The 13,028-nt window shown below is 38.3% G+C and overlaps 1 protein-coding gene across 1 annotated transcript in view; it reads left to right on the top strand.

Annotated features, from left to right (window-relative positions):
- Nucleotides 1-288: 288 nt before the first annotated feature.
- LOC138763296 (inter-alpha-trypsin inhibitor heavy chain H3-like) overlaps nt 289-13,028 on the top strand; it is a 41,819-nt gene continuing 29,079 nt past the window's right edge. Inside the window, exons 1-9 of the mRNA XM_069937188.1 lie at nt 289-424; nt 519-569; nt 1,523-1,549; nt 2,507-2,673; nt 4,386-4,490; nt 9,105-9,267; nt 9,366-9,476; nt 9,560-9,688; nt 9,771-9,887. Of these exons, the coding sequence (XP_069793289.1) occupies nt 335-424; nt 519-569; nt 1,523-1,549; nt 2,507-2,673; nt 4,386-4,490; nt 9,105-9,267; nt 9,366-9,476; nt 9,560-9,688; nt 9,771-9,887 (960 nt within the window). The 5' untranslated portion in view covers nt 289-334. The remainder of the gene's footprint in view (nt 425-518; nt 570-1,522; nt 1,550-2,506; nt 2,674-4,385; nt 4,491-9,104; nt 9,268-9,365; nt 9,477-9,559; nt 9,689-9,770; nt 9,888-13,028) is intronic.

Raw genomic sequence — 13,028 nt, forward strand, 5'->3', positions numbered from 1 at the left:
GTTTAGAACTGGTATACCTATTCACTCAGATGCCTGTATTATACTGACTGTCATTTCATTGGCAAGACCTAGTGAAGCTTAAACATCTGTGGTTAAATTAATTCAGTGGATTATTGAGTATATATGTAGACTATTCTTTGAGCTAGTCAGATTGCACAATTTGCCTGAAACCACTGTTTGCTTCAAATATTTTGATTGTTTGCATTGCATAATCCATCAGGTCAACACTCTGTTAGTTTTAAGAGGAGAGTCATTGCAGCGATTGCTTATTAACAGATCTGAGGATAAAACCAGATTTCTTGCAACTTCTGTTGATAAAGGAGCATTTTTCAAAATGAAAACAATGTTGCACTACTTTTTACTAATTTCTATTCCAGTATTAATATCTTCTGAATTCATTGCAACAGGATCTGACCACCATAAGGTAAAGTATGAATCGCACTAGCAAAAATAAAATTACAATATCTTCTGGAAATTCATTATATTAACATTTAAACTGTTTTCTTTATTTTATGCAGAATGATTTTGTGAACACTCAGACAAAAATTCTGCCTCAAAGAATATTGAAGGTATAAAGAAGAAAATGTGTTAAGGGCCTTCCATCTAATTACATAAAATTAATAAAGTAAAGGGGTTAGTCACTTTGTCTGATTTTCACATGCCCAAGAGTTTGAAAACTTAATTATGTTATGCTGTCATCTTAACTCACTATTAATAAATCTCTCAACAAAAGCATGTTTCTTATCTTTTTCACCCTTTATTTACAACAATGGCACATTGTTGAAGCATTGTTGGATTACAAATAAATGAGTACTTTTGTTTTATTAATCCTCATTAAATCATTAAGCTATAATACTATTTGGATTCTAATATGCTGTAACAATGACTACTGGTTTAATTTGGTTTTATTTTCCTTCCCATCTACTAATTGTTGGAAGTGAATATCTTTTCAATTACTTCAAATTATATACTCTAGCAGTAGTGTTATGTAAATCTATTCTCAACTGCAATATTTAATGCCATTCTACCATGTTTATTATGGGTATTATGTGTACCATGTGTATAGTACTGATTGATAGTTCTTCACCTCTCTGAAGACTTCAGGTTTTTTTTGTGCCCAGACAGTAGTCATAAGGCAAACAATGTTATGAACGTCAGGTACCAATACATTTTGCAATTATTAGTACAAGTTTCCTGTAATAGAGTATTTATTAGATTGCAATAATATGTACATTATTTGTTAATTCAGTGTTAACTGTTAATTAACAAAATTAGACTTATCCAATGCATGTGTATAATGTGCATTTATTTATTTTACAAACAAAATTCTATGATCGAATTGCATCTGAGATCCTATCAAAGGTTGGTGTTCATTGACTCCTCTATTGAATAAAAAAAAGTAATTATTAATTTATTGAAATTTAATTTGTTCTTTTATTGTTTGTTGTGCCTGTATAAATTGTGTGTATCCTGTTCAAATTTTATAACACTGATATATTTATTTTATTATTGCTTGAAACAGAAGAGGAGTGCCAGCAATCACCAGAAAGTACGTGTGAATCTTCCTTTTCTATTTAACTCAATAATATTTAAGTTACCTTTTAAGATACAGGATCATTTGTATCAACATCATTATATTGCTTCATTCTCTAGGAAGATTTTGATTAAGCTGATTTTGATGATTCAATAATTGTATGCAAATACAGTATCTCAGGGGATATCATCTATACTTTATGACCATTTTTAACAAAATATAATGGCTGAGATTCTTCAGAGATATGTCAGAAATTCACAGGAGAATTGTCTATAATTTTAGCATTTTGTGCATATTCAGAAATGTGTCTGTTCACATGACATTTATTAAATAAGCTTCAATGCTGGGCTCCATGTGGAACCCAGAAATGTGGAAAAATGTGGAACCCAGAATGGGAGCAGCAATTGGACACAATATTATGCACTTATATTCTAGACGTCAGTTTGGACTTGGCAGAGTGATGACATTGCCATTAATTTCGGTGGTAGTGATTGGCCAAAAGAGACTAAAGCCATCATTTGCTCATTTGGATTGTTACATATTATTTGAGCTTATTTAAATGTTACAAAGGTTTTAATGGTTTTGGAATAGTTCTAAATGTCAGAAACATTCAGAGTTTCGACATCCTTGACAACTGGCAGGGATTGTTTGTGGATGAGGCTGTGCCTCATCCAACCCCTGCGAGATCCCTGCCAGCCCAATCCACGCCACCCTTCTCACTTGATTACATCATACACCTAAGTCTTTGAATCTTTGTAGGATTTGACATGAATGATGGAGTTTCTACTGTGGAACCACACTAGATCAGTCCAAACATTTACTGAGATCAGCAGTGAGTGCTGGGATTTTAAGCACAAATTCAAGACCATTGCTATGTTTCCATTGAAGATTGCCTAGCACTAATGCAACTCTGATGTTAGTTTGTTTCCTCATTCAGTTCTTACTAAAATGTACCTCCTTGATTTCATCCAGCCTCTGAGAGAGCTTGAAATCTACAGCATGAAGATCGATTCAAAAGTAACATCTCGATATGCTTATAATGTGATAACTAGCCGTGTGATAAATCGAGCTAATGTGTCGAAGGAAGTCTTCTTTGACATAGAGCTACCTAAAACAGCCTTCATCTCCAACTTCAGCATGTGCGTATCAGCTTCGTTATATAATCAAAATAAGTATTTAACATAGAAGAGTTTTTTTTTTCTGATTGCGTACTTGGTTTGAATAACATAATGATCAATATGGTGCTCAGCAGTGTTTCTGGTTGAAAAATGAACAAAGCTGTAAAGTATACCTAAACTTAACCTCCAAAAACTGATGGAGAACCTTGCAAGCATGTTCAGATTCGACAAGTGAAAGTCAGGCAAAATTCAAGTAGATGAACAGTTAAAACTGAGCAAGTTATTATGTGATCAAAATCTGACCCTCTCCTACCCTCTGATCCAAACTTGCTATGTTGTTCATGTACTCAAGGTGCCTGCCTACAGCATCAATTCCTATTACATCAAAATGACCTTGACTATAATTGAAGTGATGCCTGAGGTTTACACTCACCTTAGTTGGTCCAGAAGCTTGCAGCTGTCAGGAAGGATAAAGAGGTGGAAAAGGTAATCAAGGAAATTTCTTTTGTGGGGTTAGGATGATCAGTGGTGCTTTTCCAGATGTCACAAAGAAGGCTGCAGTGTTTACTCTTCCTTCCCCACAAGACTCTTAAAAAGCCCCTGCCAATCACATGGTTGGAAACCAATATGGAATGACTGATGTACAGGAGCCAGTGTGCTTTCTGCTGGGGGGTTTGTGGGGGGGGGGGGGCAGTGGAGGAAGGGAATAGGAAATACATACAGTTATGATACAACTGCAATGTATCAATGTTCTTCAACGTGGGCTGTTGGATTACTCAGATTGAATGCAGATTGATTTCAAATTCAACCCTGTTTGTAACACAGAACCCAACCTTTATTTTGCAAAATGATAAATATGATGAGAGTTCATTGTCATTACTACAATATACAGATGCACCAAAATAAGTAATAAGTAAAAACAGTGCATATGTTGCATTCTATTCAGATCCAAAAAATTACTTTTATGTATATAGAATTGCAGAATAATGGTATAAATTAAAGGAGACTTCATCCATTGAATCTTTAATTCATGTATTTCACTAACAAGCTGCGGATTTCCATGGCATACTGAGACTTTCCCTTGTATGACAATGTTTTAGGCCTTTGCAAATTGATTTTGCGTTCATAACAATAAAGTTCTACAGCAAGGCCTAGCAATTCAATTTTCATCATTATCTTCCTTTCGTTTTTCTATTTCCGTATGTCTCTTTCCACCAGGCCTCCATTTGTTTTTAGCCATTTTGTCCTCACTGCCTCTAAAATCGTTACTCCAGATCTGCAGTACTTCTCAATCTTTATTGTTTCTTGTTGCTCTCACTGGCTTTACTTACTCTCAGTTAAGTTTATAAGTTGTCACTCTCCCTCTGCTGGCATCATTGCAAGGGTCTATAAAGTCACATGGTGTAGACTAACTGCCCTATCCAAGTTTTCCCGAGTCCTCTGGAGCTTTAACTTGAAAATGTTGAGCTCTCCACACCCAATCTTAACCCAAGTGGTCTCTGACAGGGAAAGCAGCTCTTAACTCCACAAATGTGCCAAATAATTCTTTTCTTTAGCAACAGTAAAATATTACACAGTGGACATGCGCCGTGACCATTGCACATATCGTGCTTTGTGTAAGGCCTTGTTTCTGACATGAACACAATATAGAAAGAAGCCACAGGAAAATGTATGCAAAGAGAAAGTGATGAATCAACTTTCTTCATTACAACCATGCGGTTTTGGCTTTGTAGGACTCTGGATGGAGTGACATATGTGGGAGTTGTCAAAGAGAAAGAAGTTGCTCAGAAACAGTACCAACAAGCTGTGTCACGAGGACAGACGGCAGGAATTGTAAAGTAAGAACACGTAACACTCCTGCATTCATGTTTCTTTAACTTTGAATAGAACATCTTTGGGTTATTCCCAAGTAAAATGAGAAAAAAAATCTTGATATTCCAGTGGTCTGTGTCTCTCATCCCAATAGATAAATACTTGCCTATTTATTATTGTCTCGTGATGACAGTCTTCATTGCTCGAGAGTACCGTTTCTTTTATTTAATGCACTCTTCTTTTTTGAAATGTTCTTTGTGGTATTCTGAGCTCCCAATGGCAACGATTTGGGATTACATTTTTGGGAAGTGCTTGCCATCCTACCTCAAGTACTTACTCCTGAAATGGAAATTGTAAGATAATAGAATCACTTCGCCTATTTTCTCACAACACCAGATATATTTTGCAGGCCTCTACTCTGTCATAATGGTTGTGAACATAATTTATTCAAATAATTATTATGCATCATGTGCCGAGAGCTCTTATGTGGCAGCAACATTTGAAGAAAGTTCCAGATCTGTGAAGAGCACTTTGAATATACACAGTTTTTATGAGTTCTTCATGTGTGTACATTTCTACATTCTGTAATGGTCTTTGTTATAGATTATAAACTGACAAAGCAGAAATACTTGGGTGTTGAGGGCAACAAAGAATCACAGTAATTAGAAATAATGGAGTTATTGAGGATGAAGAATAACAATGATTCTATTGGTAGGGTGAGTCTGTGAACTCATTATTAATTGTAAAAACACCATGCTGGAGGAGGTCAAAAAGTGTACTTTATATAGCAAAGGTAAAGATACATAACCTTGACGAAGGGCTCAAGCCTGAAACATCAGTCATGTATCTTTATCTCTACTATTTAAAATATACTCGTTGACCTGCTGAGTTTCTCCAGCCTTGTATTTTTACTTAAACCATGGTGCCTGAAAACTTTCATGATTTTCAGGTTTAAGGAGAAGAATTAAATCTTAAATAAACAGCACACGCGCACACCTGATGTCTTGGTACATGGGGGTACAAATGACATTGACAAGAAAAGGGAGGAGGTAATGAAAAGGGATTACAGTGAGCTGGGACAAAAGCTGAAAGACAGGAACGCTAGAGTGGTGATCTCGGGATTACTACCTGTTCAAAATGCAAGTGATGAAAAGAATGTAAGGATAAGGAAAATGAACGTTTGGCTGAGGTGCTGGTGTACAAGGCAAGGATTTGGCTTCTTGGATCATTGGGATCTTTTTTGGGGAACGCATGATCTTTACAAGAAGGACGGGTTGCACCTAAATCCAAAAGGTGTCAACATTTTGGCAAGTATGTTTGGTACAGCAGTGGGGCAAGGTTTAAACTAATTTGGCAGGGGCATGGGAACCTGAGTGATAGGGAAAAGGGTAGGGAAGATAAAGTAATGGCCAGGAAAAGTAAAATAGGAAAAGTAATGTTGGGAGGAGAAAATAAAAAATCAGATGGTGCAGTGAGTTTTCGGGTCAATGATAGTCTTAAGAAAATTACAAAGAAAAATAGTGGGCAGAAAAATCAAAAGAAAAGGTTACAGAAGTCACTAGATATTAAAAGGACAAAGAGCATAAGGGCACTTTATCTGAATGCCCGCAGTATTAGAAATAAGGTTAGTGAACTTGAGGCACAAATCGGTACCCATGCCTATGATTTGGTAGCCATCACGGAAACATGGCTACAAGGTGACCCTAAATGGGAATTAAACTTTCAAGGGTATCAGGTGGTGCAAAGAGAGAGACAGGATGGTAAGGGAGGTGGAGTTGCACTCTTAATCAAAGATGAGCTCCAGGCAATAGTGAGGGATGATATAAGATCTAAAGAGCATAATGTTGAGTCCATTTAGGTAGAGATAATGAATAACAAAGGGAAAAAATTATTGGTGGGTGTTATCTATCGCCCACCAAATAACAATAGTTCAGTGGCACAGGAAATGAATAGAGAGATAAGTGAGGCATGTAATAATGATACGGCAGTAGTCATGGGGAATTTTAACTTTCACATAGATTGGGAAAATCAAGTTGGTCGTGGGAGTCTGGAAGAGGACTTCATAGAATGCATCTGCGATAGTTTTCTTGAGCAGCGTGTTAAGGAGCCAACAAGAGAAAATGCTCTCCTGGATCTAGTGTTGTGCAATGAGATAGGTAGAGTAAATGATGTAATAGTCAGAGACCATCTGGGAAATGGCGATCATAGTATGACTGAATTTCTCATTCAGATTGAAAGGGAAATAGTTAGATCTAAAACTAATATATTATGCTTAAACAGGGGTGACTACCATAGGATGAGGGAGGAATTGGGCAGAGTGGACTGGGAGCACAGGCTAATTGATGAAACAGTTGAGGAACAGTGGAAGATTTTCAAAGAAATATTTTGTAATGCTCAACAAAAATATATTCCAGTCAGGAAAAAGGGCAGCAAGGGAGGGAAAAATCAACCGTGGTTAACAAAGGAAATAAAGGAGAGTATAAAATTGAAGGCACAGGTATACAAAGCTGCAAAGAGCAGTGGGAAACTGGAAGATTGGGATAACTTTAAGAGACAACAAGGGATTACAAAGTGGGTAATAAGAAATGGGAAAAAGGATTATGAAAGTAAATTGGCACAAAAAGTCCGGGGAAGTATATTGGCACGGATCGAAAATTAGTTGTCTGACAGGAGGCAGAGAGTCAGGATAAGTGGGAGTTTTTCAGGTTGGTAGAGAGTGGTAAGTGGGGTGCCACAGGGGTCGGTGCTAGGCCCACAACTGTTCATCATTTACATTGATGACTTGGAGGAGGGGACAAAATGTGGTGTAGCCAAGTTTGCGGATGACACCAAATTAAATGGAAGAGCAAATTGTAATGAGGATGTGGAGAGTCTGCAGAGGGATATAGTTAAGCTGGATGAGTGGGCAAAGGTCTGGCAGATGGAGTACAATGTTAGTAAGTGTGAGGTTATCCACTTTGACAAGAAAAATAAAAGAGATGAATATTATTTAAAGGGTGAAAAACTACAGCATGCTGTTTTTCAGAGGGACTTTGGAGTGCTTATGCATGAATCGCAAAAAGTTAGGTTGCAGGTGCAGCAGGTTATTAAGAAGGCGAATGGAATGTTGACCTTCATTGCTAGAGGAATTGAATTCAGGAGTAGGGAGGTAATGTTGCAACTGTATAAGGTACTGGTGAGACCGCACCTGGAGTACTGTGTCCAGTTCTGGTCTCCATATTTGAGGAAGGATATACTGGCTTTGGAGACGGTCCAGAGGAGGTTTACTAGTTTGATCCCTGGGATGAAGGGATTGACTTATGATGAAAGATTAAATCGTCCAGGATTGTATTCGCTCGAGTTCAGAAGAATGAGAGGAGATCTTATAGAAACATATAGGATTATGAAGGGTATGGATAGGATAGATGTAGGAAGGTTTTTTGAGCTGGCCGGGGAAGCTAAAATGAGAGGACACAGTGTCAAGATTCGGGGGAGTAGATTTAGGACAGAGATGAGGAAAAATAGTTTTTCCCAGAGAGTAGTGAATGTTTGGAATTCTCTATCCAGGGAAGTGGTTGAGGCTGCTTCATTAGACATATTTAAAATTTGGTTAAATAAATTTTTACATGATAGAGGAATTAGGGGATATGGGGAGAAGGCAGGTAGGTGGAGTTAGGTCATAAATTAGATCAGCCATGATCTTATTGAATGGCGGAGCAGGCTCGATGGGCCATTTTTGGCCTACTCCTGTTCATACTTCCTATGTTCCTATATTCCACCCACACAAACTCTTTCAGTTCATAATATCTTGTGAATCTATGTATTCTAGATTGAAGTTACTTAGAATTAAGATTTCAGTGATTATTATATGTATTACTGTATCTACTATATTTCACTGAAAGATCAGAAGTTTTATGAGGTTTTTTTTTCAGAGTCTGTTTAAGATATGTGGAACCTAGTTTTGCACTATATATAGTTGTGGTGTTTACCAGTATTATTATGGTGATTAAAATTCAGAAGTATTTCTCTTTTTTCAAAAATATACTTTATTCGCAATGAAATTATATATAAGAGAAAAAACTATTGAAGACTTTATATACATAGTTTCTATAATATTGAATAAGTTATTTCCAAAAACTGATCAAAACTTTTACATGGTATCAGTCATCTCATAATGAGCAAGTTATTTACAATACAGCGAAAAACTGTTAAAAATTTTTTTACATAGTGTTGCTCATCTCATCAATGTACATTTCATATTTTACATTCTTCTCTTAATGTTCAGCGACCATCACTGTTGCACCTTGTTGTTTTTCCCTCCCTTCGGTTGGTTCAGGGGCTTCCCCTCAGTGTCAGCTCCTCAGTGCCCAGTACTGGGAAGACACTAAACTATACTTCTTCCCCAAAGTGCGCTCGTGTTGGCTGCACCAAGCCTCAGCACGTACTCCTGACTTGTGTTGAGAAACAAGTGGTGCAAGACACTTTCTTAATCCAAGTCCACTGCCACTTCAAATTTGGGCAGCATTTAGCTGCTGCTCTCATTATTATCAAACAAGTATGCTACAACAGCACACATGAAAGGAAATCAATGAGAACATTATCTTGGAAAATCCCAAGGCTGACAATAAATTTCATGCAGCGTTTTGTTTTGATTCCCAAAGAGTAACTGGAAGAAAAATGGAATCGTTTAAAATTTCAATAAATATTGAGCCAACCAAAAAGGTCATATTTGAACTAATTTATGAAGAATTGTTAAAACGTAACCTGGGGAAATATGAAATGAACATCCGAGTGAAACCCAAGCAACTTGTCAATCACTTTCAGGTACACTGCCAAAGTAGCATGAATGCTAATACATTTTGACTCTTTGTGATGTTGTCAGTTTATGATGACTCAATATCAATTTTGAATGTTATTTCCAGATTAATGTGCACATTTTTGAACCACAAGGTATTTCCTTTCTCGATGTTGATTCCAATTTCAAAGTAAATAATCTAACTTCCCTTGTGAAGAAGACTCTAAGTGGAACAAAGGTACAAAAGAGTGAACTTTTGTTTTGTTTCATTGTGAAGGCCAAGTAGGAGGAAAACTAACAATAATTCATTACTTCATTTAGGCACATGTTTCCTTCAAACCAACAATTGAACAACAGCGTAAATGCCCTGTTTGTGATGAAACAGTTCTGGATGGAGACTTCACTATATTTTATGATGTCAACAGAGATCTATCTGCAGGCAGCATTCAGGTAACTGAACACCGTGCTTAAAATTAAAGTTATTGATGACACTATTAACTTGTTCTAGTGATTCTTGATTTATTTTATTCAGATTGTCAATGGATACTTTGTACATCATTTTGCACCTGTTAACTTAACCAAGATTCCAAAAAATGTTGTATTTGTGATAGACCACAGTGGATCAATGCATGGGACTAAAATGTTGCAGGTAAGAAATGCTATTTGATGGGGGCAGGGGTGGAGGTGGTGTGTGGAGAAGTTTCCCTCTTTTGGTCTCTTAATCTTGAGTCATACAAATCTGTACCCAAGAGTGGCTGCTTAACCTGTTTAATATTTTTGTCAATATATGGTACAAGGGAAAAACATTTATTTTATATTTACAGATAGTCCCCAACTTACAATGGGCCAACTTACAATTTTTTGAAGTTACAATGTTTCGAATTCGTGCTGTACTTTGAATTTTCAGTGTCTCCAGACAGTACTGTATCAGTCCTCACACTGATCCCACTATCCCGCTCTTTCCCGACAGCCCCGCCACACTGATCCCACTGCCCCGCTCTCTCCCGACAGCCCCGTGTCAGTCCCCACACTGATCCCACTGTCCCACTCTCTCCCGACAGCCCCGTGTCAGTCCCCACACTGATCCCACTGCCCCGCTCTCTCCCGACAGCCCCGTGTCAGTCCCCACACTGATTCCACTGCCCCGCTCTCTCCCGACAGCCCCGTGTCAGTCCCCACACTGATCCCACTGCCCCGCTCTCTCCCGACAGCCCCGTGTCAGTCCCCACACTGATCCCACTGTCCCGCTCTCTCCCGACAGCCCCGTGTCAGTCCCCACACTGATCCCACTGCCCCGCTCTCTCCCGACAGCCCCGTGTCAGTCCCCACACTGATCCCACTGCCCCGCTCTCTCCCGACAGCCCCGTGTCAGTCCCCACACTGATCCCACTGCCCCGCTCTCTCCCGACAGCCCCGTGTCAGTCCCCACACTGATCCCACTGTCCCGCTCTCTCCCGACAGCCCCGTGTCAGTCCCCACACTGATCCCACTGTCCCGCTCTCTCCCGACAGCCCCGTGTCAGTCCCCACACTGATCTCACTACGTTTTTTTCAACACAATCTTTTTCAATATCTGATGGAAGTGCTGGAACGAAAGCCTATCTTAAATTGAGGACTACCTGTAGTTGTTTTTACAACCTTAGTACTTTACAACCTATAGAGATTTGAAAAGTATGATTGCAGTTGTAATGAAGGAAACAAGGCACCTAGTTTGCAGACATCCAGATAATAGAACATTCATGATCAGATAATGTGTTTAAGTGAAGTTGGGAGGTCGTCGTTACTCACCTTTGTACCCCTAAAGCAGATAGTCCTCAGTTTAACTAAAATGTGACACTTCCTGCAATGCAAAGCTTCTCGTAATTTTGTCCAGAATTGAGCCACAGCTGATAAAAATAAGTCATATCATTCCCAACCAACCTTGGAGCCTCTCACCTGCACTAATCCTGTCCCGATACAGAGGGATAATACCACTGACTAATTGCATCTGAGCACTATATTATGCAGGGCAGCCTGTTAAAGGCAGCTCACTACTGCTAAAGGCCTTAGCGCTATTTTTAAATGTCTCTAATAATTGAAACAGTGGTATTTTAAAATAAATATAATAAATGCAACCAAAGGACCAAGTACTGGAAATTAATTAAACATATAAAGTAAAATAAAGAAATCTGAACAAATATATTACCTGCATTTTAATGAAAGTCAGTGACCCTATTCAAATGAAAGGGGTTACCCTCTTTATGCCAGATGAAGCTGGTGTAAAGCTGGGAGGCTGCAGATGGTGCATTCAGCCTCTCTGCTCAGTAAATTCAGAAGCAAAATGGGAGACTAAATGTAATGGCACATCTGCATCATTTATGGAGCACTTTGGAGCTGTTCAGGGGAAAAGTAGTTTCCGATTTTTTTTTCCCTTTCCTTTTAGTAATAGAGTGCTACCACCAGGAGGAATTGGAGACAGAGTGTGTGGCATCTGGTGAATGTTGCATCTGGGGTAGATCCAAGATGGATGCCTCCATATGAGGTCTGGTCTGTGTGTGTTCTGTCCTTGGTGTTGGATGCTTAGTTAATAAATCTAGTTGTTTTAAAAAGAACCCAAGTTTCATTATTGTAATAATATAAACACTAGATGGTACCAGGAGTGAAAGAAACAGCCAGGAGTGAAAAAAAAAAGAAAACCACCACAGTGTGCATAGTGAGTAACAGTCAATATCAGCATTGAAAATATGGAGAGTTTAAAAACTCCTAATGCTGTAAATTGGACTGGAAATATCGACCACGACTCGAGGCTGTTTAAACAAAGGTCTATGCTTTACCTGCAAGCAATTGGAATCAATAGCCAACCAGATACATGGAAGATTGCAATGCCACTTACAGTGGCGGGACCTTAAGCACTAGAGGTTTTCGACATACTTGTTTTTGCCGAAGCAGAAAACCAGAGCAAATTCGACAAGATTATCAAGATATTTGATGAACACTGTTCACCAAATAAATATAAAACCTCTGAGAAGTAAGTGTTTCACTCACACATGTAGCTGCAGGGAGAGAGTTTTGATACTTTTTTAACAGACTTAAAACTAAAAACAAGAATATACAATTTTGGATCACTGCAAGGTTCAATGATCTGTGATCACATTGTGTTCAGAATTAATGATAAGAATGTGAGAGAGAGGTTGCTGAGAGAGAGAGAGAGAGAGAGAGATGATAATGTAAAAATCAGTGTAAATGAAAGCCCACAGGGTCTGGACATACAGACAAACAAAAAATGAGAAACAGGAACCAACAAAAAGATGGAGAGACATTCAATTGTAAATGATGTGGCATTAAAAATGTGCAAAAGCAATGCCCAGCTGATGGAAAAGTCTGTAACAAGTGCAAAGGGCAGAATTTCTATGCAAAGCAATGTTTTTCCAAAGAGAAACTAAACAGAAGTTAAAGTGTACACACTACAGACAACATTGTACACAGTATAAAAGAAACTGCTCTCAGTGATACACTTTTTCATGGGTATGGTGGTGCAGGAAGTGAACAGTGTCTAGTAGAATAAATGGACTGTTGTTGTATACAAATGGAACAAATATTCCGTTCAGGTTAGAGACAGGGGAAAAGGTCAGTTTGATCTCTGAGGGCGACATCAGGGCAATGAAGATAAAACTGTATAAAACAAAGCATACAATGGACAGAGCATCAACACGAAAAGTACATGTAAATTCAAGGTGAAAGTTAAAGATAAAGATACATTTGTCCCAGATGGGCATTATTCACTGTTTGGTGACAAAGCATGTGAAAACTTG

This window comes from Narcine bancroftii, chromosome 5 (genome assembly GCF_036971445.1).
Source record: "Narcine bancroftii isolate sNarBan1 chromosome 5, sNarBan1.hap1, whole genome shotgun sequence".
Lineage (NCBI taxonomy): Eukaryota > Metazoa > Chordata > Chondrichthyes > Torpediniformes > Narcinidae > Narcine > Narcine bancroftii.